The sequence below is a fragment of the Dermacentor silvarum genome, chromosome 4, assembly GCF_013339745.2.
Source record: "Dermacentor silvarum isolate Dsil-2018 chromosome 4, BIME_Dsil_1.4, whole genome shotgun sequence".
Taxonomy (NCBI): Eukaryota; Metazoa; Arthropoda; class Arachnida; order Ixodida; family Ixodidae; genus Dermacentor; species Dermacentor silvarum.
The window spans coordinates 21,375,644-21,403,377 of NC_051157.2; the positions used below are offsets into that span (position 1 = coordinate 21,375,644).

Here is a 27,734-nt window from a genome sequence, read left to right on the forward strand (position 1 = left end):
CTGTTAAACAAGATATTGAATCTGAAAGGCATTACATGCCATGGAGAAAAAATGATGAGCAGTATACTCTACAACCGCTCGCTGCGCATATGGGTGGCTCATGCAAACTGCTGCCGTTCGGTATCAGCAAAACCAGATCGCTACTCTGCTTCAAGAATGCGAAAAGCTTTCCAGTCTGATATGCGTTCGACAAAAAAGCATGGATGGCTCTTGATATTTTCACTGGGTTGCGCTGCACATGGGATGCCAAACTGGAGATGCTGCGCCGCCGAATTTGTCGTCTTGTAGACAAAGGTTTTGCACGAACAGCGTTTTAGGATTCCACGAGCAGCCAAAATGAAATCCGACCCCAACCTCCACTTGAACGGATCTTTACATTAGTTTGAATTTACCAAAGTCCCTGCCCGCCACATCCACACTTCGCGGAAAGGGCCATTGCGGCAACGGTGCGCAGGATATGCTGTGCGATTCGCAGGTCCACGCTGAACATGTTTCATTCGTACATGCACAGTTACATGTCAGTCGGAATGGCCTTGAATGTTCTGAAAAGCTGAACGGCACTTTCGAAACTAACAGCGTGTGTAGTGTCGGCAGTCACCGACGCATAGGCCAGAGGGGAAGAGCCGAGAACAAAGGGAGTACATACCGGCCGCAAGACATCGTAGTGCTGAGTGGCACGCAAGAGACCAGCGGACTCTTTACGATGATCGAGAAGAGAGGACAACTGGTTCCAACAGAAAGTTGGTTCCAAAACCCAGCTTGACAATTCACTTGGCTCATTGCCCACGTATGGCAATCGGCCGTTTAAATGGCACATATTGTAATGGTCACGTGGCTGGGCACGTTCACATGCGATTTTATGTACGCTTGTGCACTGATGGCGGCATGGCACGTATTCATACAGGGTAGTTTGTTTCCGAAGTGCATTTATTTCTACCTTTCCTTGAATAAAAACATGCAACATGCACTTCGACGCGCCTGAGACACACTGCTGTCTTGTGTTTGGGCGACGTGGGCTTTTAGGGTTAGCGTTGCGAAGACCATTCCGCAGCACGAGTGACTTGCAAGGTTCGTGAGCAAGAAATAAGCCAACTTTTGTGCAGTCGACATGGTCTTGGAGAAGAAAATTGGTAAGTTCCGGCTTATCATGATCTCGAGGAAACTGACAGACTTGCGGAGATCTCAGATGAGCTTCAAATGGTCATATTTTATATTTCGAATGATCAATATATCGAACTGTTTAGCGATTCCCTTCAAGTTAGATATATCCGGGATTGACTGTAGTTCCAAAATGCATTGTGAATCATTGCACCAGTTAGCTCAATACTCTGTGATAGTCATCACAGTTTGTGGGTACAATAAAGTTGTTTGCATGGCTACATTGTTATATCATGTTCATTAAAAATGTTGTGGCTTGCAGTGATCCAAGAAAAACATCTTTTGATCAGTGTTGTCTCTTTACAGTGCCAGGACACGCTTGTGCAGTTCTGCAGCTTCCTCTCAAGCAGCCTGAGCACGGAAGAATATGCAGGAAGGCTACCTTCAGTGGACCAACTCCTGTCAAGATTTCATGTGCAGGCAGATGTGTCTTTCTTTCTGGCAAGGCCCATGTTTGGACACCAGATCAATGTGAGTGTGACTCCTCGCCTTCCCAACATTTATTTTCACGAAGCTTTCCCTGCGATCATAAATGTTTATTTAAGCGACAATTCCAATTCAGTGACTTTGAATTAGAGATATTATAATTGGTACCAGCAAAAATACTTGAGCTGAAGTTGTGATACTCTTCCACTGCTTTACTGTCACTGTAGTGTTCATCCTGCTCTACTTATCCTGTTCTGGTTTTCTGCAGCTCAAGTTTGATGAAGCGAAGAGGAAAGACAAGAGCTTCAAGACCATGGCTGCTGCTCAAAAGGTAAGTTTGAAACAAACGTGAGCGTTTAGGCGTTTTGCTATGTGTACATTTAGAAGCTTCTGTGTAGCATCTTCTCTTTCTCGCCTTTTTACTAAATTTATTATCCTTGTTCTAAGGTGCATTTTGGGGAAGCAGTTCATCCTATTAAAAAAAAAATAAGAGGGGCACACAAAAATGTGTCGATATGGACAAGTTGGCTAAACTTCCTTAGCGTATCAACACAGTATGCAGAGTTTCATTGTGTTTGCACATAGAAAGATGTCTCGTAGTGTGAGATAGTCTATTTAGTAACCTCGTACAGGAGTATACAAGCATCATTTGCTAGTGGAAGATTATATGACAATGCAGTTCCCACTAGTAAAAGAAGTTAAACATGTTTGAGATAAACTATGCTAGCACTTGCTGTGACATAAAAAAAGAACCTGCTATGAGATTTGAAAGCAGTGAATACAAGTTTTTCTGCAAAAGTGTGGCTCTCGCATGAAATTAAGGCACATGAATACACAAAGCTTGTGTGTTTGTTGAGATGCTGCATTAAAGGGGCCCTGACCACCTTTCTCTGAAGCCTCAAAACTCCTTGGAACAAACGAAACGCTTCCAAGGAATATACATTCGAACCCATTTATAACGACGATATCGGTTTTAACAATACCGTATTTACTCCCTATAAGACAGGTCCAAAAGTCCATAAGACAGGTTTTTCCCTATAAGACAGGTCCAAAAATTGTGTGCGCATTAGAATCGAGTACAACCCTAAATCTGCGCTACCATATAGCCATCGGCATTTCAAAATGGCTGCCTCATGCGCGCTTCGAGCCTAGCTGCCGTAACTTTCACCATGTGCTGCAGTACTTGTGCTTGGGCATTAGTCTACCGTCTGTCTTCCCGTTTTCTGCGTTTGCTCTATCAGCATGAACTGCCGAGTTCATCACGATGCCACATTTAAAAGGAAAGTGATCATGTGCGCGGAGACAGACGGAAATCGAGCAGCATCACGGGCGTTCGGCTAATCCGAAACTAGCGTGCGGGACTGGCACAAACAAGAGGATTTTCGCCAGCAAAGCAACGCGGAAGGGTTTCAGTGGACCGAAGCGGAACGTATTGTGCGACGATCCACTCGGCGATACTATCGCCTTAGCCCTATCTTGAAAGCGATCTGTGACGGGGAGAGTCGGCTGCACGCTGTGTTTTCACCGCTTATATTTCGCGTTGAAGCGAGAGGCATGCTAGCACGAAGGTCAATTCGCTCGCCGCGCTTCGTCACTCGCGTTTTGACAGCTAGTTTCCGTGGTCAACGAGCGGGATGTGTTCATGTTAGCATGTGCGGCACGACACCGTGTTTGTTAATTTAGTAAGCGAATGTTTACAAGTTTATACGGCCGATAAAACGGCTATCCTTATTTCGCTTAGCTGTCTACTAATTTGCTATCGCAATTGATGCTTCACATTTTGGGCGAAACTGCAACTTTTTTTATTCATCGCAATTTTAGTGCATCGGTAGTAAATCTGTTTTTTCGAAATGAGAGAAAGTTGTATTTCTGTATGAAAGCATGAGGTGCGCGGTACTGTAAAGTTTTTTTTTTTTCTTTTCGGTCACGGATAACGGGTGCGCGTTAGAATTGAGGGCGCGTTAGAATCGAGTAAATACGGTATATTGGTTATAACAATGAGAACCTGCTGCACCATCAGCTTTTGTATGTTTTCCATGGTGAAATAACCTGCTTACTACAGTGCCTCCATGCCGCATTATCGTTTATAACGATGAAGTCTGGGTACTGGATGTCCGTGCCGAAAGGTAATGGAATGCGAAATCCTTCAAAAGAAAGAGAAATTCAAGCCGCTGAGTGCCGCTGCACACTGTTTTCCAGCCTTCTTTGCATCGTCAGCCTCGTGCACCTCTTTCCCATCGCCCTTCCACCCCTCTGAACACAAATGGGCTGCGCCCATAGCATCTACACTGCACCACCCTCCGAAACGCTAATGGACCGCTGCGCTGACAGCCCTGACAGCACAGGGCGCTTTTCCGAGATTACTCGTTAGTCCCTCATTCTCCGCAGTTATGCCGACGGATTAAGTCGCTCGTGCTTGTCTTTGTTGGTTGCGTCGAAGTCGTTCCTGGCCACGTGGTTTCTCATCCTTGCTTGACTCGCCGCCGAAACTGAAGATGGCTGATCCGCCCGCCTATCATTGGCAATGCACGACGTTGCTGGTGAAAAGAAAGTGCACTGCTATAGATTTGGGAACGAATGCTGTGCTTCTACCAACGAGGCGATTGCCGCGAACGTGCGTGCATCGGATAGCGACGACGGCAGCGATGATGCAGTAGATTCAGTCCCTCAGGGGCATCGTTCTTGCGAGGGACCTTCTGCTGCACTACATGGTGCCTTGGAGAAGCATGTCGGCAAGCTTCGCGTAAAGCAAGCAAGCAAAGCTGACGGACATGGGGTTTTATCGTGCAAGCCAGTGAGAAGTGCATGGCGAGCTGCTTGTGGCGGTCACACCTCAGCGTTTCTTCTGGATTTCTCAAGCTGAGAGGCTGCCACAGCAACTTTCTCGCATTTTCTAAAAGGCCCATTTTGAATCCACCAAAACAATGCCTTGGCGGAGCTCACATGTCACCTGCCACCCGTGACCACCCCGCTTTGCAGTTGTTACAGCAGTGTAGCACCCTGCGACACCACAACACGGGGATGCTATGGCCGGCACTCTCAGCCGGCTCCTTAGTGCTGGCTGCAAAATTAGAAAAAGTCAACGCAGCTTCACTGACTTGACATCGCGGAGACTCATGAAACAGCGGAGCTGGTGGCTTTAACTTGGCTTTTACTTCCCGATGAGTCTCTTCGTACCGTTGCCGCGGCGTTGCCTCCTTCACTTGAAACTGTGGGTCTTCGGATCTTCGCTGTCACTTAGCCTTAGCTTCCCTTGCTCGGTACTCTGAGTCGGCACGTCGTCGTTGGGCCCATGCTCGAGCAGCTTCCCGTCGTCTTTCCTGCCGCGCTGCTTCTTCCGGATACAGTTGCCTCTTCGTCCTCGCCATACTCGTCGCTGAATGTCGGTATGCTCGTGCCGACAGTACGCTTTTATACTGCTCGGTTGACCCCCCCTGCTATCTCTCCCTGGAAAGCGTCGCTGCATCGCTGCCGTCTCTCTCTCTCCTTGGCTTTGCCCACCTGTCGTTTGGCGCGCGCTCTCCCTCTCTCATCCTCGCCACTCTCCAACTACCTGTGGCTGGTGTGCGCTTCGCAAAACTGATCAACGCTCGGCATAGTTCAACCTCGGCCTTAAACAGCTCTGCTGTTTAAAAAAAATGTGCAGCGCATGCTCGAGGCGCAAACTCGGCACGAGCAGTGCTGTTCTAGAAGCCAGCTACGTTGGTCCTCTTGGTCGGGCACTCCGCTTCGACCCTGCGGTTCCTTACAGCAGTGCCATTCTTGAATGCTGACAGCCACGGCTAGTTAAAATCGGAGCGGACAGGAAGCAGAGTATGAGTCGACAAAATCAGCAGCCAGATGGAGGAAGGTGGTGGGGAAGAGCACTGGCCACCCTGCCATTATAGTTTTCTCACAACAGCTCTGCCATCCTCCTATATTGATTTCTTTCATGCAACCCGTTTGTAACAATTATCGGTTATACCAATGGAATTTTTGAGGCACTCGAATATTGTTATAAGTGGGTTCGACTGTATTCCCAAAAGAATTATTGCTAGTACGAGCAGAGATATTACAAGGGCAATGTTTACCTTTCCTGTTCCTCGTCAACGTCCTCTCTTACGAAGGAGTGGGGCAGCGCTGGCCCGGCTATGGCACTACATTTCACTCCTGCTTGGGCAGGTGCTGCCGAGCGTGAGCAGACAGTCAGTTTCTCCTGGAAGTGTGCAATTCTTATCAAACTTCAAAACGCAGATTTTCAGTTACTTCAGCCTGTTTAGCTAAATGCATCAATTAATATACACAGAAACAGTAGGACGAAGTGCGCTGATCCAAACATCTTGCTTGCTTCATGTCAGCTGTCGGCTAATATGCCAAATCTCTATGGGAATCTGCTTTATGACGACACATGGCAGCTGCTGGCGCTGCCGGCTGCGTTGAAATGGGTGAGGATCGGGCCTGGTTTGAAAAGAAGACGTTTGAAGAATAGTCATCTTTGCACTCCACTTGTGAACTCCACGCACCATGTTTGACAGCAAAATTTGGCTGAGTTGTTCACGGCTGCGTATAGTACTATCCACAGAATACGTTTCCTCACCATGTTCGATGGGTGGTTCAGGGCCTTTTTAACAGCATACTGGGCATTAAGAGCATAAATGCTGCTGCAGAATTGCCCATTACCTATAGTGTTTGTGACTGGATAATTGATGCTTTTGTGAATGTTACTTTGTTCAAACAAAATAGTCTTGGTTTGTGGTGACGTTTCATGTTGAAATCCTTTACCTGTGTAAAGCAGCAGTGTATGTTGGGGAATGGTGTGTTCTGTACAGTGTAACTCCATGTAACACTTTCCTCTCTAGCTCCAGCGCTACGTAGACGCCGTGGACCAAGTGATGTCCCAAGTCGTTGAGAACATTAGGCCACTGCATCCTGCAAAGACATGGGAAGACCTGAGGTGAGTAGGTAGAGCTGACGAAACTGAGGGCACCTTGCTCTTCACAACTGAGAAATTGGGTCAAAAGTTGCTTCTTTAGTCATTCTTCATTAGAGAGCTTTAGCTTGTCTGGTATTCTGCTAAATGCAAGCGGACTAGGCCTTTTACTGGATGAGTGGAGGCACAAACTTGAATGGCCTGCACGGTGCAGCCACCTGGTGGCGTAGAGCTCAATCAGACACAGAGCTAATATTGCAATAATCAAGTGTGTTTTAATTCGCTGCTGGTGTAGATTTTGGCATTGACATAATCGTGCTGCTGCCAAAAATATACACTAAATCACTAAATGCATTCAGTTGGCGGCCATTTGCATGCATATTAGCAAATTAATTTATCAAAACCTACTGCAATAAATTTTATCTTCAGATTTGGAACACAGCAGGTGAACAAGACAGATCGACTGTGTAGAAAAGTGTAGATATCAGAGCGGCTGAGTTTGTTTGCAGAAATCGGAGCGCATTGCTTCCGTTTCTCACTGCGGCTTTAAGGCAGCACCGTATTATTGGACTTGTATAAAGGTCACATAATTGTCATCGCAGTGTTAACATGTGGCCAAGCGTGTGCCACTGAATTTAGTTCTTTTATCCCAAAAGTACGGAAATAGAAAATTAAAAGGAGCATGCGGCTTACTAGCCTAATTCTTTACTGTTGAGTTGAAGGGACACTAAAGGCAAATACTAAGTTGACGTGAACTGTCACGACGAAGTACCATTCCAGAAACCTCAAAATGCTTTTTCCGTGCCAAAAAAAAGACTTCGTTTATGAGAAAATTGCATTTGAAGAGTCCGAATACCTTTATTGCAATTCAAATCTCCCAACACCCAACCGGGGAGTGGTGACGTTGCATACACCACCCTTTGTGTCTGTCAGTGAGTAAAAAGGCGGCCGATAGGCAGCGGTACAGTTTTTTCTGCAAAACACGTGGCCATAGAGAAATCAATCCAAGACAGCGGTTCGCGGCTGCAGCTTCTTTTGGTCAAGTGGGGTGGACTGTTCGGGCATCCCACGGCATCACATGGAAGTGGAATTCTTGGTTACTTACAGTTTGTGCGAGTTTCATGAGCCAGCAAAACGTGCAGCACTACGCAATAATGAAACTGCGGAAACACGAAAGCATGGGCAGGGCAGAGTCGAGCAAAAACGAAGCCTTTCGACCACTCGCATCATTGTCACGGGCAATATTAACTAGTTCTTTTTCTAAAAATGAAATATAACTGGACAAATAGCATTTTCTTTTGTCTTATAATGCAATTGAATGATGTTTTCATAATGAGTGGTTGAATACAAATGCCAGAATTTAAATGAGTAGTGCCTTTGTCATCGGTAAGTACTGGAATGTCCCGGGGCAGTCTCTAATCGTGTCCTACATTTACCTCAATTTCTCAATTACTGAGGCTCTGAACGCGATAATATTGACCTTTTAGAGATTCTCGAGCACTAATCTATCATTTTAGCTTGACTTAATATTTGCCTTTAGTGTCCCTTTAACATAGCCAAACTTGCTATTAAATTCATGTGCATATCGTTATTCTGTATTCCATTTCATAGTCAAAGCTAAACATTCGTGTTAGAAAATTTTGATATTTGCACACCCCTATTTCTGTGTTCTCCACTGGCATTGTTAAGGCAATTGTGCACAAATGTTATGACAGCCAGGAATGGTTTTCTATGTACCTTCATGTGGCTTATTTTCTGTGTAGGGACATACAAGGCCTTGCATGTTGTAGCACTGAAAAGACCAGAGTGATGCTCTAGCTCAAGTGTTAGTAAAAGTTGCGCTGAACTCTCATCTTTAATACGGTGTTTGACTTGCCTTTGTATGCTTTGATCTCATTATCTCCATAGCCCGCAGTTCTACGTGACCTTTTGGTCGCTGTCCATGTATGACTTGCACGTCCCTACATCTAGCTACCAGCGTGAGATGCAGAAGCTGAGAGATGCATCCAATTCTGAAGAGACAAAGGACATGGTAAGTATTGTTAAATTATTCGAAGTATTCTCTAGCTGTCTCTTTCGATTTTTCACATTTTCAGTCAGGGTAGCCTCCAAGCCGCAGATGGTTCATTGTGCTGTCATAAGTTTTCCCCTCATATGCATCTGATGGAGCGTCTAGCCCAGTCATAGGTCAGCATCTCACTCACGAGTACAGTGATTCATGCTTACTTCACGCTCATTTCACAGGTATGAGTTAAAGCGTTAGTGAGTGACGAAGTGGATGTGGGTATGAAGTGGAGTAAGTGGTGGTGAGTTTGAGTGGATGTGAGTATGTATGTAAGTGAGTGGTAGTGAGTGGGAGATAATGTGAGTATCAATGCATGAGTGGGTGCCAATAAGTGTGAATGGAAGTGTCTGTGAATGTGAGTGAGTGTTGGTGAGCATGAGTAGGAATGTGAGTGCACGTGTGTATGAGTGCGTTTATAGCCTGCAAAAATATTGGTGAGTGAGAATCCGCATATTCTGCTGTTCTAAGCATAGCGTTGTTAGTTTCCATTCATGCTCCCATAGGAAGTCAGACTTGTGTCTGTGTTTCTTACGCCGCCGTTTGCTTTGAAGGGAAGCAAATTCAAACAGCTGCACTGCCCATGCTGTGTTGGTTTCAGTGCTGCTGAGAGCACCAACACTTCAATTACTGTTCATCATATTCACTTATGCCTTAGATTTTGTTTTATTTTAGAGACTGAGTTTTTGTAGTGCTTTGCTAAACTAAAGCTGCAATTGTTTGTTGCATCTGTATGGGGGCATTCACACAAATGTTTCCTTCTTGTACACTGCCTTGTTTCCAGTCTAACCCAGTACAGAGACGACCATCGCAAGTATGCTTTCTCTAAAATTATTCTATATTTAATTTGGTATTCACTTGTTCTATTCAAAAATAAATGAAAATACTTCACCAACGAAGCCTGAAGTAATGAAAATGCCAAAGCAAAAGGTTGTAATGCAATCTGTTGCCAAGAAGAGACACCGTTGCTGTGCACATGCTTGTTTGTGTTACCAATTATTGTTTTCTCTAGGAGATGAATTTCTTGTATGCAGTCACTAAGTTATCTGACTTCATGCTACATCTCTAGTGGATGACAATCTTTTCCTTTCAATTTACTGTATTTACTGGATTCTAATGCACCCCTATTGTGAAGAGCACCAAATGTTTCATGGCCAGAGATTAAAATGGCATGTGCTCTATTATAACATGCAGCTCAAGTTAAGTATAAAATTCAAAATTCAGAACCCTTGGTCGTTTTCTCGCTACTCACCACTTTCATGGTGAAAGAGAGAAATAGCAATTTGTTCTCGCTCATATAAAAATTTTTTTGATTGCATTCGAGCTACAGTGGACTCCTCGGTGCTGTCCGAGAGTGGAAGGGGGAAGATTAGTTGGATGAGACTGGGACACCACCTAATTCAGTATTAGTTCCGTACTGAACTCTTGACTCAAATTTCATACTTTAGCGCTTTAGAATAAATTAAATATGGTACTGCTGGTGGCATGAGGTGACATAGAATTACAATGGAAAGTGAATTCGCCGATTCGCTCACCTTGTGCTGTTCCCCCAAATCCTGTGAGCCACTTTTCCATATCCCTCATTCTAACTTCCCACCCCTGGCAACAGTGGTCGCTGTGCCATTTCCTGCCACTAGCGAACCATTAGGAAGATAACATGTGTTTGGTTGCTGCAGGCTCCCAGCAAACGCAAGAAGGAGAAAGACAGGTGTGATGCCTTAGCCGACAAACTGGCCGAGGAGGAGCGCAAACAGCAGGAGCACTGCACTCGAGTTCTGGCTCGACTGCGTAGTGAGAAGGATGCCTGGTTTCAGTCAAGTATGTATTTTTGCTTATGTGCTGTGCTTGTCTTCTGTGGTATTGTGCCACATGCTAGTCACTCGGAATAGCCAAGTGAATAGCACGTACCATGTTCCTAACAGTCGAGATGCACGAATGGTTCCGTGCAAAATGTGACATTTGAAATGAGTACAGGTGCATCACTGTAGGCTCACAAAAATCTGACATACTACAGTTGATCCCGGATATATCAAACTCGAAGGGGAAAGCAAAATAGTTTGATATATGTCTATAATTCAAAATATAAAATATGCCTATCTGAAGCTTATGTGAGATCTCTGCACGTATCTGACAGTTTCCCGAAACCATGAAAAGCCTGAATGTACTGATTTCGTTCTTCAAGGCTGTGTTGAATGCACAAAAGTTTACAAATTTTTTTCTCACCATCGTTGCAAATTGCTAGCACCACAGAATGGTCTTCACAACGCGGGGGAAAAAAAAAGTAGCAGTTTCGCCTGAAAGGTGAAGCAAGATTGCGACAGCAAATTATTAGACAGCTGTACGAAGTAAGGATAGTAGTTGTACCGGCCGCATAAACTTGTAAACATTCGCTTGCTAACTAAATTAACAAGCACGATGTCACGCACGCACAGGTAAACATTAACACATGTCGCTCGATGACCGTGGACAGTGGCTATCGAAACGCTGGCGTGAGGAAGCGCAACAGCAGCAGCGAGCCAATTGACCTTTGCGCTGTCTCTCGCTTCAAGGTGAACTAAACGTCTAAAGCACAGCGCATACGAAGCTACTCGCACTAGGCGCACTTTGTCAACATCGCAGATCGTTGTGACGGTGAGGGACTTCACGTCGCAGATCGCTTTCAAGATACGGCACTCATGCAGCTGCGCCGTATCTGCAATGTGCCGGTCGTATGTTGCAACGCATCGGTCTCTTGTTGCAACGTACAAGCTGGCTGTACTGCTAAATTTACGTGACTGCCACATTCAAAAGCAACGTAAGATGCTGGAACATTACAGATTGGCGATGTATCACGGGGAACTTAATATTTATACATGGAAGGTCAATGGGATTTCGGTCGAGACCGCGAAAACTCGACGTAGCAGCAAGGAAGGTATCAATGGGGTTCCGCTATTAGAAATCTTTTCTGGTAAAAATCATTTTTTTCTTGATTTTGTGTTATGTTTTAATAATGTGAATTTCTGGTGATACAAATATTTCACGTGACCTTGCGAGATTCGTATCACTGAGATTTTACTGTATATCCAATGTGGAGGTGAACAAGAGTTCAATGTACATGTACATCGCTATACTTTTGCATGGGATTTTCAAGGGAATTTTACAACTGTTCGATATAGACAGTTCAATAGATCCGAGTTCGATATATCCGAGATCGACTGTATTCGGTACCAAACAGGGATGAAACCACGTCACTACCGCCTGCTCTGAGTGGCACAGAATCGGGACTCCCTCCTGTATAGTCAGACTTGCTGCTTACAAATAGTGGCCATTGTTGTGGGTCTGCGATTTTCTTTCTTCATTTTAGTCGCAGTAAATGCAAAGCAGTAACAAACAAACAAACATGTACCATGAGGTGGTGTGCGAGTGCAGTTTTTCACATTTTTGGGATTTTGATTGGTAGGAGCCCCTCACTGGGCCCCATTGCTGTGTGTACGGGAATCGAAGCATATGGCCCAGATGTGCCCTCACTTTTGTTTGCGAGGTGGTTCCTCTGTTTTTCAAGTGCCATACAGACCCTAGGAAGTATTTCATTGATTCTGCACTAAACCACAACTTTGGCTGCAGATTCCTGACGAGACAGCGCTGGTTAGGACTAGCAACATAGGCAACCTCCAGGGGCACTCTGAACCAGCATGCTAACGCTGCAATTGCCGCTATTTCTTCTTTCTTGCCTTCTTCCACACTGGAGCTGAGGGATTGCCTCATGTTTGCGTCGTGAGCCCCTCCGCTTTATCTTTCTCTTCTTTTCCTCTTGCTGCACAGCGCACTCCCAATAATGGTACATATTGCGTTGTTCAGTGTTAGACGATTTTTCAAGGTCACATGCTGTAATCGGCGACATTGCAGGCAGTACATCTATGCTACATGGTGGCATTTGTGTATGTGACCTTGACTTTCTCACTGGATGCGGGGTTTCCTCGTGAGGAAGGGTGTGCAGTTTTCTTTTTAGTATTTCAGCTGTTTTTGTTCCATGCAGCTGCCTAATGCTTTGCAGACCCAGTTGCCACCGCGTGATCTATGTGCTGCGCTTGTTTGCTTGCAGTGCCCAATCTTGATGAGGGGCACTATAATTTGTTGGTAGTGACAATTGTGCTGATAGCTCCACTGGCAGGCAAATACGACTTTTACTTCTGCATTATACCCGCCGCGGTTGCTCAGTGGCTATGGTGTTGGGCTGCTGAGCACGAGGTCGCGGGATCGAATCCCGGCCACGGCGGCCGCATTTCGATGGGGGCGAAATGCGAAAACACCCGTGTACTTAGATTTAGGTGCACGTTAAAGAACCCCAGGTGGTCCAAATTTCCGGAGTCCCCCACTACGGCGTGCCTCATAATCAGAACTGGTTTTGGCACGTAAAACCCCACAATTTAATTAATTTAATTAATTTTACTTCTGCATTATGCCCTCATGTTGTGAAAGTATAGCTGTGAGTAGCATTCAGGTGTTCACATCATATCTTACTTCCTCACTTTGTCTGCTCAAGGGCTAATTAAGTGCATGCAATTAAAATATGTGAGATAACGAGGCCTGCAGCTTTGCCACGACTGCTTTGACGGCATTTGTAAAAGTTTGTTTAAGTAAAACTCTATTGCAGTTTGTAAGTGATCTACCTGCTGAGCTCCTCAAGTGCACCTGGGAACATGTGTAAAAATGTTAAGCTGGGAAAGACAATTGTCTTGGGATGGTACTGCTTCCTCTTGCATTATTGTTGAGGGTGGATCTTTTCCCATTGAATTTATGCACAGGGTCATCCAAGAACGAGACAATCATGCAGTTCCTGCAGTTGTGTGTGTTTCCACGCTGCACATTCACAGCGTTGGATGCCTTGTACTGTGCCAAGTTTGTTCATTTGATCCACATCCTCAAGACACCCAACTTTTCTACCCTCATCTGCTATGACAAGGTGAGATCATCAGGACTGTTTCCTTTCAACAGTAAAGTTGTTGAACTCCACATTGCAAATGTGGAACTGGTAATTGCGCAGTGGTTTCAGTCGTATGTTTTCGTTTCTTCATTTACTTGTACGTATTTATTTGTTTATTTTTGTATGTATTCATTTATTTAGACATACTGTTGTTTGTACGTACATTAGCAGTAAGAAATTCATCTAAAGGGCACTCGTGTACATTTCCGGGCAAAGCATTCCAGCACTGAATTGTGTGAGGGTAAAAAGTGTACAAAAACAAGTCTGTACAAGAACTATACGGAACAATATTTAGAGCATGATATTTGTCAAGTATTTGAGTATTTGTGAACAAACATAAATGCAAGATGCATCATGGAACTGTGAAGATTTTATTCCAGTATGTAATAAACGTTCATTACATAACGAGGGCTCAAATCCGGCAACATTGATGCCTTCAGGTAGCATATGTGGGTTTATTGACCAGTTGCCTTCACCCAAAAAGAGCACATACTCGTGACGCCTGCGGCAGACAGGATGTTCCACATCCGCTGCCTAGGTTTGTGAGTGGTGGCGCTGGATAACACTCCCAGGGTTAGTTCTAGTTGTAAGACATAAATACCCCAGAAAGTGGATGGGAAAATGGCGCCGCGGTAGCTCAATGGTGAGCATCGCACGTGTAATGCAAAGATGTGGGTTTGTTCCCCAGCTGAGGCCAGTTGTTTTTTTCATCCATTTTCATTTTCATTAATTTATCCTTAGGGATGACATTGCCCGAAAATGAAAAGCTGAGAAAATGTTGCCCAAAGTTTTGTTTGTCAGAATCATTGCAAGAAAGCCTTAAAGCACCCTAATCTTGCCTGGACAGCAGTCCTTTACCAGTGTGGCAGATCTTGATATGTAAGTCTCTGAAACACTCAAAATGCACAGCACACTGCTGCCAAAATGCGCACAAAAGAAACACGCCAGTGATTCAAATCTGCATCAGCCAATTGGAGAGGAGCTCTCTGCGTGGACCAAGTGACTGCAGTAACGAATCACGATGCTAGTTTTTTTCTTTTCGCGACAGCTTCTTCTCTGCTTTAATTTTTGCGGGCAGGCTATCTTAAGCTCTGACCTCCTGTTTATGCCGATATGTACAAGGGTGGCGGTACTTCGTTACATTTTGTTACATTCCACTGTGAGGTTAAAAAAAAAAAGTCAGGATTGCAAAAATAGGAAAGTAGAAAATTTTGACCAAATTGACCGTTTCAAAAAAACCGCCTCCCCGCTTAATTACGATTCTAGCTCAAGCGCACTTAGCAGGTTTTGTCTCTGAACCTCTTTTCCCTGTCAGTGCGCCACTGCCTACAGTTGACCTTTATATTATTTTATTTGCTCTTTTACTAAAACTTTGTTTTTGCATAGGTAGGGCATCTTTAAAGATACCACATCACTCTACATTGACCTGCCATTTCTGTGTTCGTTCTCTCTCTAACCTGCAGTTCACTTGCCTTCTCCTGCAGATCTTTTGTGACATCACATACACTGTAACAGCATGTACAGAGAATGAGGCCAATAGGTATGGTCGCTTCCTTTGCTCCATGTTGGAAACAGTGATGCGCTGGCACAGTGACAAGGCCATCTTTGACAAGGTGCGTGCTGTCTGCTTGCTTCAATTACCGTAAAAACCCGCATATAATACGGACCCGCATATAGTACGAGGTGTTATTTGGGGATAGCAAAAACAAAACAAAAAAATGTTTTCATCCGCATATAATGCGAGTGAGGAAAACTCATAGAAAGCATTTATTTGCATTGCAGTTAACGTTCAGTACTCGTCCGTTTCACTGGCACTGTCTCCTGATAGCCCCTTGTTGGAGATATCTTCCCACAGAAAGTCGTCTTCAGTGCCGTCAAGTGCGTTGGCGATGCCGCATTTCTTAAAAGAGCGACTTACGAGCTCCTCGGGGATGCTGGTCCATGCATCCGCAATCCAGCTACAAAGCACCACTGGAGAGGCCCGTTTCAGCCATCCGGTAGCCGTTACTCCCGGGTCTCCCGACCTCATCCACTCTTGGTAGCAGCACTTGATCCGGTCTTTAAAAAAAGGGCTTGTTAATGCTAATGTTCAGCCGTTGCATCTGGAATGTCATCCCAGCCGCGAACGCTGCCCTCGGTGACGGAGAAGTGCAGCCCTGCGGTGCAATTTCCAGTGGTCTCGGCAGCTAAAATAACTTTCCTTTTAAACGCAGCTGGGTGCTGCTTTCGCGGTCCCGACATTGTGTAAGATTAGCATGGTCAAGATGGTGCCCGTTGAAAGCAGTAGCAGTCTACCAACGCCACCACAAGATGACACATCTTCTGCTAAGAGTCTTGATAATGATAGCACTCAGCAAAAACGAAACCGAAACTGTAAATTTCAGGCTGAAAGCTTTGGGATCCGCATATAATATGAGGCAGAAATTTTACATGGTAAAATTTAGAAAAAAACCTCGTATCATACGCGGGTTTTTACGGTACTGGCTTGTTTTACAGAGGTGGCTGTTACTGGTTCTTTCAGCTCTTAATGTGTCTGTACACTCGTCAATATGCTGCACCACAAGACTAGTTATCTTGCACAGCCTCCATATTTGCTTTTGCTAACTGTGTGGGGTTTAACGGTTGCAATAAAGATTTATTCTAATGATATGGAGTTCTAGTGTAAGAATATTTACTTTACCTCTTTCCCAGCATGGGAAAAGTAGGTGTTTTTTGTCGGCTATGCCAGATTTTTTTAACATGAAAGTGTTTAATGCCGGCTTTCACGAATGACTTCCTGCCACTGATGTGACATGGTGCCATGTAGGAGCGGTGAAGCGAAATACAGTATCATGACACTAACGAGCGCCGACAGGGAGCACTTCGGTAGTCACAGCGCAGCGGAGGCTCCAACATGATGCAGCCACAGAATAAATAACCAAGTGTAAACGGCTTGTAAACTAGTCATTTTCAACGAAGTACTATATAATAAATAATAAAATAAACATAAAAACTGTCCGACGGCAGGATTTGAACCCAGGACCTCCAGTACATAAGCCAGACATCGAAACCATTACGCCACGGACACATGCATCGACACGCGGCTTAGAACGCCCTTATCAATTTCTCACGGGCATGTCAGCGCGTTGAGACGCCTGGCGTGTTACAACACCGCGTGCAAAGCAAACATGCAGTACGGTCACCCGCCGCCTCAGTGGCTAAGGCGTTGCACTGCTAAGCACGAAGTCGTGAGATCAAATCCCGGCCGCGGCGGCCGCATTTCGATGGAGGCAAAAATGCAAAAACGCCCGTGTGCTTGTGTTGTAGTGCATGTTAAAGAACCCCATGTGGTCAAAATTAATCCGGAGCCCTCCACTACGGCATGCCTCGTAATCGGAACTGGTTTTGGTACGTAAGACCCGAGAAAGAAGAAGATGCAACACGGTCGCCGTCCCACAAATCGTGCGTTTTTCGCTGCAGCGGACCGTGAGTTCATAAAGCAAACATGCAGCAGCTTTTGTAGAGACACGTTTCACTTTCGTGTTCTACCAATTCCCATGAAAGAAGGATCAACCATAATTTTTTTTACTGAAGGAACCACTGCACTCAATATTTATGTAATACAAAAACAAGAAGCAGAATGAATGCACTTTTCTCACATTAAAAATTTATTAACGAGATGTATGTCATAAAGAAGATATAAATTGAACAAAGTTTGCAAAGACACGCTTGTACCTACTAGAAAAAAATGTTATGAAGATTATGAGATATACAAAATGTATTGCTGTCTAATAGTCACCATCTCCAAAAAAATCAATTTTTCATTGAACAGGTATTCCGTTAGATACATTTAACTAAAAGCACTACAGTTGGGCGTGCCGAGTGCGGCCACTGATGTTCCGGGCTTGTTTGCGCCGTCGTCGCTTGCCGAGTCAGTCCAACGAAAAAGCAGCATCGTTAGGCTCGCTGCTATTCAGTCCATCGATAAAATCATCCGCAGACGCAGCGGAATCATCTGTGATCTTTTGAAGTGCGCGCTGCTCTCGGAAGTGGCCAATTTTGCTTTCTACTTTGACGATCGCGAAATTTCGGAGCGCGTTAAGAAATTAATGCCGGGGGGGAAATAAAGTGAACTGCTTAGAAAACAAAAATGTAGTTCCCCTTCTTCTAGTCCGATGGTGGCGCTGAAGTTCTCAAAAGCGGCATTTCAAACCATCGATAGCAGGCTAACGATGCCCAGTGGACGTACATAGAGAGTTAATCTAAAATCGTTCTTATTGTAAAATAGTGTTCTGTGCTCAGTATTGTAACCAGCATCATTGGTATCCATAATTGTGTCAATGGTGACTGTGGTTTTGTTCACAGCGGTTGCCGCAAACGCTAGTTCCTTTTTGGCTCAGTGCAATGCGCGTGCAATGTCAAACACAGCGAAAGCTGTCGAGGATGAAGAACAATTATACTGCAGCCTTGCACAGTGGCATCATACCCACTGGCTACATTGCGATGCTGTTGCTGGCCAGCTCACTAGCAAAAAAATAGGGATGGGCATGCGATAATGAAAAGCATGTCTCAGATGAAGACGCAGGCCTTCCCAACTGCAAGCACTAATCAGTCAAGGCGATAATTGTAGGTTCCGCACTGATTTTGTGAAAATGGAAACAGGATTTGCTCATTCATTCTGTAAATAAGGTGTGTTGATGAAGTAAGCATTTGTTTATTCTCTTGATACCCTTGATAATTAGACATCTGGTAAATTTTTTTTTTTTCCAGTTTCATGAAACCCGAATTAACAAGGTTTTACTGTACTACAGTGAACTAGAAGGCTATATGAAATACAACTTAATTTTGGGTTAGGACCAGACCCGTGTCACAACACCACCTTCATATTAGAGCCCAAACATTTAAGAAACAATATATCTCGGAAATTATCGGTGCACCTTCTTTATTTTTGATCACATCATGTTTGCCATGGCCATGTCGCTGCAATTGCGGGTTGCAGTGTGCAAACATGCGAGGGCTCGTGCCACTTTCCTTGCTTCTGAGACTCCAAGTAGCTCATGCGTTTGTCTGCTCTTTAGTGCACATGCTGTCTCGCTTCCTGCAGTAGCGACTCCCCAGGCTTTGTGCATTTATAGTTGGCTCCTGTTAATCCGACCTCGGTTAATTAAACTTTTTTATTAATTCGAATGCACTGAGTCTCGGTGAGAAACCATACTATGGAAGGAAAACTCGTTTAGTTTGAACTTGAAAGCATGTCACTTCGGGTAATTCTACCAACCCCCACCGGTGCTTCCTCAGGCGTGCAGCGGCTACTATAAGCTTGAAAGCAAGAAATTCAGCAGACGATGCTACTGCTTCCCTAGGCATGAAGCTGTTTTATATTAATTTTTATCTTTTAGTGGCTGATGACGCGCCTTCCACCTGTGAAGCAATAGGTTGCCACTTGTTTTGTGTTATCATGCTGAGCCAGCACATGTCATCACTCTTCACCTCATGCTGACTTATTTGCGCTTCAAGAGCTAGACACAAAAAGTCATTACAGACTACATTAGGCTATAAAAAAGACAAATTTGTTCATTTTGCTTCCCATTGTTCATTCAACTTTTCGGATAATTCGATCAAATCTTGTGGTCCTGCAAGCTACGGCTGTTAACATGCCTCCAGGGTTTTGCTACTTTGGTGGACATTTATTTGTCTTTTAATGGCCGTAGGTGAAGATGATGGCTTGTGCTTAGCTGCTAGGGCTACAACTGTCATTCTGAATTCTTGCAGGAGTGTGCCAACTTCCCCGGTTTCATGACCAAGTTTCGTGGTGCTAGCCAGTCATCGGACATTGCCACTGATCATGTTGACTATGAGAACTACAGACACGTCTGTCACAAATGGCACTTCAAGATCACAAAGGTATTTGTGTTTCTTTAATGACCATTCGTGTTACCTGAGCCTGGCATAAAATATCTCATTTGGTGACCTTTACCGGAAAGTCTGATAATTTCTTTAAGCTCACATTCTTTTAACTATAGCGGCGTGGTTCAGAAAAACTTAACACACAATAGCAACAGACACGAAACAATAACCTGTAAGTATTGATTTGTTACTCAAAAACATTATTTTTTTTTTTTAGCTAAATGCGGTTGCCAACTTAGGTGGGAACTTAGGCCAGCCTCAACGTACGGGGGAGGAGGATGTGGGGAGCACACGCATCCATCTTCTCCCGTGTACTTCCGTCGTCGCGTGTGCACGTTGCGGACGCAGCGGGAGCCGGTGCAGACACGAGAGAGAGGCATTTTGCCCTCTCCCGGTTCTCGCTTGCCTCTCGCGATGCACGTACGAAAGAGAAAAGGTATCCGACAGGTGAGGAGTGGTTCTCCTTGCGAAAGGTAAAAAGATAACTGCCTCCCTACCTCTAATCTGCCAGAACGGATATACCCGCTGCAACCCATGAGTGACCTCACTTGCATGACTACCACACGCAACGAGGCAAGCCAATTTATTTCTTATTACAGAGCGGACTTCCCTCTGCCAGTGTGCCTTATTGCCCGCAGCAATATATGCTGTTGACTCGCTCGTTGCCTTATTCACCCGAACCCTACGTAGCTGCGCTTGAACGCGCTGCGGGTTGGGGAGTACCCCCCCACATTTGGCGCTACCAATGTGGTTCGAATAAGGCAACGTGCGGTCAACTCAACAACATTTATTACTGCGGGCAATAAGTTTCACTGGCAGAGGGAAGTCCAATCTGTAATAAGAAATAAATTGGAGGCCAGAGAGAGCGGGTCTCCCCCGTTGGCGCTCTTACCTTTTTACCTTTCGCGAGGAGAATCGCCTCGTCGCCCGTCGGATACCTTTACTCTTTTTTGCGAGGGTATGCGTGTCGTGAGAGGCAAGCGAGAACTGGGAGAGGGCAAAGTACCTCTCTCTCGTGTCTGCGCCGGCTCCTGCTCCGTCGGCAACGTGCGCACGCGGCGACGGAAGTAGGCGGGAGAAGATGGGTGCGTGTGCTCCCCACAACATGCATTTGCTGTGAAGACAACTTTCATATAGTAAACACCACTGTATGTAGCCACGGAGCAAGCAGTGCACGCATTTAGTGTTTGTCTACATGAAGCATGTCTTAATAATAATTAGAGGTGTGCAAATATTCAAAATTTAGAGTTTTGCACACCCCTAATTATTCAGTTGATATTCGATATAAAAATTTACTGTTTGAAGTTGTCAAATATTTGTTTCTTTTTAAAGGATAGCAACATTTATTGATTCGAGTCCCAAAGGAGAGATAATGATGGAAGTGAGGACAGTTCTGGATGATTCTTGTGCAAGGGAGCTTCGGTTGCTGCACAGGGGTACCAGTTCTGGAGAGAATGCACGAGGCAGATAATTTGTGCTCAATATTTTCTGTCATTCGTGAATGGCCCACTTTTAGGAAGCCTATAAACAAGTTTGCTGTTTTGATTTAGGCAAACCAATTTATTATTCGGCCATTTTCATCATGTTTCTGTACCTTTAAAACAGTGCAGTACTGTAAGATCACATTTTTCTCCTTGAGCGAACTCAACGTGCTGGTGACATGCTGTTCCCTTTATTTTGTTACTGTCATTAGAGAAAAAAATTGTCATCCGCTTTTTTGTAGCACTAAGTTTTCTCAGAAAGAAAGCTTCTCAGCCGAGTTGTGCTTTGGCACAAATGTGTCTGTTTTTGCAATGCCTCCTTTACTAGATGCCTGCCGCGTTGTCCGATAAACCCGGTTCCGTGCCCTCTCCCTTTTTTCGTCTCCGCGGAAAGGCAACGAGCGCCCCTGATGGCGCACGCCTGCAACCTAGATCACGTGCTGCGGCCTCTGAGATTACTGTAGCATCTCTTACCGTCTCGGAGGCGGCAGACGCTATCAACGCGCCGGCGGAAGTATTCGGCCGCCGCCTCACGGAATTCATGCAGAACTAAGGGAACCGCCGCCCCAATGGGAAAGTGAGCGACGCGGCGGGCATCTAGTAAAGGAGGCATTGGTTTTTGTGTGAAGTGCTGCTGCTTGTTTCAGGTGTGTAGCTTGGACCATGACTTTTCTTATCTTCCTTCCAGGCACTCGTGATCTGCCTAGAATCTGGTGACTATGTTCAAATCCGGAACAGCTTGATTGTGCTCACCAAAGTGCTACCTCATTTTCCTGTGATGACTAATTTGGGCCAGGCGCTGGAGAGGCGCATAGAGAAGATTCGGCAGGAAGAGAAGGACAAGCGGCCAGACCTTTTTGTTCTGGCTACCGGGTGGGTTTTCTGCTGCTATTGTTTTGCCGACTCTGTCAATGTTCTTGAAGACCACGTCACATGAAAAGTATGCTGAAAAGGGTGTGCGTTCAAGAGTTTGTTGTGTACAATTCTGCTGCAAGATTATTATGGATACGTGCAATTATTAAGTGGGCTAATTTGTGAGAATGAGACCACAATTAATTCAAGTATGACTTATTTATTGGAATACTTAGGTATGAGTAGGACTTGTTTAGTCTGTTCAGTATAGTACACACACCACAATTCTCACATGTCGCAGTTTCCAATGTTTTGAAACGGCGTTTGAGTTTTCTCGCAAATAAAAATTTCTGGGCAATTATGAAGGTTATGGAGAAATTTTTAAAGTATTTATTTTTATCCGAAACTTGTTTTTTTTAACTTAGTGTCTGGACACGGCGGCGGCGGCGGTGGTGAGATAAGAGTGCTGGAAACCAGGGTGCCAAGATTGGCAAAGATAGTGCGGCGCATACCGACGTATCCAGAACTTGTTGCTCGGTTTCTTTTGCCCACTGTTAAACAAAGTTGATTAAATGACGACAATATATTTAAAAGCTCCCATCATAATATATATACAGTTTTGCTGAACATGCGAGTTTATTTTTGATTTTAAAAATCTTGCCTAACCGATTATTAGACAGTAAACAAACTTTCACTGTGAGTTTGCCAGCATTTCGAAAAGCACGAATATTGCAACTGCTCTCGAAGCGAATATCGAATAGCGTAATATTAGAAACTATTATTCGAAAATACGCATATTTGCACAGCACAACTCGTTACACAACACTGTCAACGAAATCCGCGCTCTTGGTCACTGGAGTGCTGGCATTAATATCTTACCAGAATATGCTTTCCAAGTATCCGAAATTGTTTGCACACTAGGAAGTGAGGAAGGCACCTTCAAAAGAGCCCCTGAAGTGCTTGGAATCTAATTTGGTATAAGGTGACCGAGAATTCGTTCAAACAATACAGAGTTTGAACTTTGATGCTAAGCTATGGTGCAGTCTGCGAGTTAAACTTGGGCTATGTGAAAGTCTTGACATTACTGTGATATGCTATTTTCCTGGTACAAAAATGAACCGTTTGGCACAGAAGCAAAAGGCATAAGCATGCAAGCCCCCTGCTCAGGCTGAGCTTTGCAACATTTATGGCACAGAAACATGATGTGCATCAAGACATATCAGCTGGCTGTTGGCCTACACCCACAGATCATGTGACCACCAACATGACGCAGCAGTCCAAGCTCACTGGTGATGTCTGTGCTTTCTCTTTGGGCTGTGGTCGATGACCACAAGTACCTTCAGCTTTCCTTGAGGGACAAAGACTTGCGCTTGCTCGATGCCATCGTCGCACCTGTCGAACAGACTGTTGCAAGTGCAAAAATGAAAGCTCTTTCTGTGCCAGTGGTGCATGAGGGCGGCATGTAGCTTGTTCAGCCAATGCGGAGAGATTTGGCTGCTTTCATTTCTGCAAGCGATGCACACTTGGACTGGTCCCACTCGGAGACTGTAGGGAATGGCGGTGCGTATAAGCCTATCGCCTTTTAAACGCGTGTGGTATGCTTCCAATGGTACTATGCCACACTCACTGTCAAAGTGATATGCTTATTGAACACGCTTATTGCAATAGTGTTGGTGGCAATAGCTGTGACTGTTATGTGCACCAGCCAGCGAGATTGCTGGTACCAGAATGGGAAACTCTGTGCACGTCCACATTCTCACAACGCGGGTGGCTGGGAACAGCAGGAAAGCTGCCCGCCAGTTATTCATCACTGGTACCTCGCGCCTTTACGTGCTTACATGGGATCTAGCAGTCGGGAGACATACCATATGATTGTAGTTTGGCAATGTACTGAACATTGGTGCCAAAGGAATGCGTTTTCCAGGAACGCATTAACCGGTCATAAAGAGGCGTAGCTTTATTGGGTCATTTTTTGTGTTCCCGATTGTGAACATTGTACCGGGAGATCATACTAAATGGGATCGTAGCAATGAGGTTCTACTCTGTTTTGCAGTGGCGAGAATTTTGTTGCCTTGGGCTGTCGTTATCACAAGATTCGACTGTATTCATCAACAGTGCTGATCAGAAAAATGGCTTTTACAGGACAGCAGCATATCTTCCAGTCATATTGTGAGAAATGTTCCGAAACAGCTCTTAACATTACGGTCGTTGCAGCTGTGCCATTGTAGAAGAGGTGCTAAGTATGCATCGGAGCCTTTACCAGTATGATGTGGCAATTAAGATTTGCAATTTGGAGTCATCTTTCAATCAGTCAATGATCAAACTGATCAGTAACCTCATTAAATCCATTAGTCATGGAAAGCAGTCCAAGATTTCTATGCTAAGTGGTATGTGTGAGCAAGGAATCTTATTATAGCCGTTGTTTACCAGTTAGAATCGGAGCCAAACTTTGTTTCTTCATATTTTATTGTTACAAATGGTTACTTCAACAAGCAGGTCTTATATCCAGAGTGTATCTGGACCTCAATGCACAGGTTGCCCTCATTCAGAATGTAACAGGCTGCCTTGAAATGCGCGGTGCACATTGCATCTGCAAAGTTTAGGTGCTGAGTTCCAAAAGAACCCACCGTGGTGGCGTATTGGCTTTGGTGTTGCGCTGCTAAGCCCGAGGTTGCAGCATTGAATTCCGGCTGCGGAGGCCGCATTTGCGAAAACACCCGTGTACCATGCATTGGGTGCACGTTAAAGAACCCCAGGTGGTCAGAATTTGCTCGGAGTCCCTACTACGGCATGCCTCATAATCCTATAGTGGTTTTGGCATGCAAAACCCCAGAATTTAATTTAATTTAGTTCTGAAGGGAAGTAGTATGTATTGCAGCGCATGGAGTATGGCTCCACGTCGTTACACTTGGCACATGTGCTTGGTACTCCGTGCTTGATTTACTAATGAATTTTTTCTGTTACAGTAAAACCTCGTTAATTTGGACCTCACGGGACCGAAAAAATTGTCCGAATTACCCGAATGTCAAATTATCGAGGATATCCAGAAAACAATAAGCAAATGCTTACTACGTCAACGCGCTTTTATTTTGTGAATGGGTGAGCAACTCCTGTTGCTATTTTGCACAAAAGCAGAGCGGCAGCTGAAATTCTCGTCATCTCGTGACTGATTGGCTCTCGCAGCAGCGATCGAGGCCTCACGACTTTCTTCACAGCACGGCCGTGGAGCGCGCCTTGCTGTTTTCGCCAGTGAGCTTGCGAAAACATAATCGCGATGTAGCCGGTGCTCTTCAACCTCAACAGCTTTGCACCGAGTCAAAACGAAACACTGTTTGCTGCAATCGCTTCGGAGAAAACTATCGACGCTATTATGAACGGGGAGGGGATTTCATGGGACCGAAAAAAAATGTCCGAATGTCGAATTATCGAGGGTATCCAGAAAACAATAAGCAAATTCTTACTACGTCAACGCGCTTTTATTTAGTGAATGGGTGAGCAACTCCTGTTGCTATACTGCAGCGATTATGAATGGCGACTTTGCGGTGCTGAAGGCACGTGCCCGATGCATGCACCGAGTATGAACAAAACTACCATTCGCTGCAACAACTGCGGACGAATCCGCGGTCGCTATCTATGCCATGATCGATGGTGACTACGCAGTTTTTTAGGCATGCGGCCGATGCACGTACGGGGTAAAAACACGAAACTACTGTTCGCCGCAATCGCTGTGGAGAAAACCGTGGCCGCTATCGACGCGATTGTAGATGACTACGCAATTATGAAAGCCTGCGGCCATTGCGGTATTATGCGGGGCGGTAAATGCAAGAATACAGGCTTTAAAGACACAAATAGGCATGAAGCGTTCCGGCGTTGCTATCATTCCCGTACGATTTGCGCTGATGACTATGGCGACGTGGACTCGGCCGCTTCGTTTCGATTGGGCGCTATCGCCATATTTGCTCTTTTGCATCGTGGAAAATTGTCCGAATTAACCGATGTGCGGCCAAGTAAGTCCGAAATAACGAGAGTTTGATTGCATTGAATAATGCGTACGCTGGCCGGTACCAGAGGATGATGGTCGAATTAATCAGGTTTTACTGTACTTTGCCTTCTCAACCTATACACCCAGACATTGTACTTCTAATTATCACACACTGCATCTACTTGCAGGTATGCCGGCCAGCTGAAAAACAAGAAACCTGATTTGATTCCTGAGCACGAATTCCATGTGAAGGACAGCAAAGAGGTGGGTGAACCTTCATCTATTTTGAATGTATCTTCAAAAGCATAGCTATGGCTTGATATCTTGGAATGATAAAGGAAAATATTTAGGTCTATTATTGATAGATCACGCATTAGGTATAATAGATGAGCAGCGTTTACTGACATGGGAGGTTTAATAGTGAAAGATGTGAGGGTGGCACCACCTAGCAGTTATCCTTGTACAGACTACTTTGCGATTCACTAAACTGGCATTATAAGACTGAGGCTCAGTGAAAATTCAGTCTGGCAGTGTTTAGGTAAATGTCGCTTTAGTGGCTGCAGGCAAAAAAATAATTACACGTTACTGCAAATTTGTTTTATTATTTGCTTCGCCATTAGGGAATCTGTATCGGCCACTCTGATCACGTTTGGACAAAACTTGAGTGCTGGTTTTCTCGCAGTGCGCATTGTCATCAGCTAGGGATGAACGGAGCAAAGCGATCCCTCTGTAGTACCTAGGATCCATAGTACCTAGCATAGGTACTATGCTAGGTACTATGGTTAACCGGACGTGCGTCGGGTTAACCTCCCTGCCTTTCCTCTCTTCTATTTCTCTCTCTCTCTGATGTCACCTGCTGCCGCCATAGTTCTGATACAGCGTGGCAATGAACGAAGTTAGATAGACAAAACCTTCCTCCAGCGCCTAAATTTGTGTATTTTAATTGTGAATTTGCTACCTGTATGTCATACCGTATTTTTCCATGTATAACCCGCCACTGCTTATAACCTGCAACCCCAATTTCAAACGCACGGAAATAACGGATGCACTACTCGTCTACATCGTATCTTCAGCCAGTGGCTCTGTTCCTCCCCTATTCGGCAGGGCTGATAAAGCTGGATTCACACAACAGACATGATTCGGATTACTTCGCAGCTAGCATTCACATGACAGGATGGCAGCCCGAATGGAGTAGCCCTCACATGGGCAATGGCAATGAGCAAATGCAACTGAGCCAAAAATCCCTACGGTGATTTGACTCTCTGCCGTATCGTGAAGCGCTCTGCGCGGACCGAGCGAGCCCCATGGGAAAGGATGACATATGATCACATACATGATATGCAATCTGCAAGGTCAGATCGCAATTTGCTCTATTGTGTGATTATCTTCTGTAAAGGACGGCCGTTGAGCGCCACTCATCGTGATCAGAGTTATAGTTTGTCGGTGCCACCTGCACCATTCGGTAAATACTAAACGCAAAATGGTGACCGGTAAATAGGAGGAGAATGGGCGTCCATAAAAGAGGGAAGAGGGAGCTTCAGCACACAAGGGTGGGGTTCCCTAGGTGATAACGAAACTTTGAATGGGGAGAACCTTGCGTTAACGTGTGGCTTCACATAAGCACGTGCTGCGCTGGCATGAAGCTGCACCTCAAGGCTAAATTCGACCTTACCCCGGCCTTTCTGTCAAATTTCTTAAATTCTTGGCGCAGGTTTTACCTGCAAAAATACGGTATGTTTAGAATCTGCAATACATTTGCTAACCAGGTGTGCAATAAAATGTCCTTTTCGGAGCGCATTTAATTTTTTTTTTTGCAATCAAAGCATATAGAACATAGGGGTCGGCACATTCTATACATATACTAGTGTAGCATGGGCATTGTAATAGTAATGTGGTATAAATATTGTAATGAAAGTTTATTGATCTTGCTGATGCTTGTATAATACACCAACAGGTAATTTTTAAATTTCTTTACCTGGATCCATTTCATTTGCAGGTGTATGTTGATCAAGCTT

The 27,734-nt window shown here is 44.9% G+C and overlaps 1 protein-coding gene across 1 annotated transcript in view; it reads left to right on the top strand.

Moving 5' to 3' along the window:
• LOC119449604 (THO complex subunit 2-like) overlaps nucleotides 1–27,734 on the top strand; it is a 72,370-nt gene that overhangs the window by 35,016 nt on the left and 9,620 nt on the right. Inside the window, 10 exon segments of the mRNA XM_049665329.1 lie at nucleotides 1,465–1,629; nucleotides 1,853–1,915; nucleotides 6,423–6,517; nucleotides 8,402–8,525; nucleotides 10,232–10,373; nucleotides 13,340–13,497; nucleotides 15,003–15,131; nucleotides 19,270–19,401; nucleotides 21,574–21,758; nucleotides 25,908–25,983. Of these exon segments, the coding sequence (XP_049521286.1) occupies nucleotides 1,465–1,629; nucleotides 1,853–1,915; nucleotides 6,423–6,517; nucleotides 8,402–8,525; nucleotides 10,232–10,373; nucleotides 13,340–13,497; nucleotides 15,003–15,131; nucleotides 19,270–19,401; nucleotides 21,574–21,758; nucleotides 25,908–25,983 (1,269 nt within the window).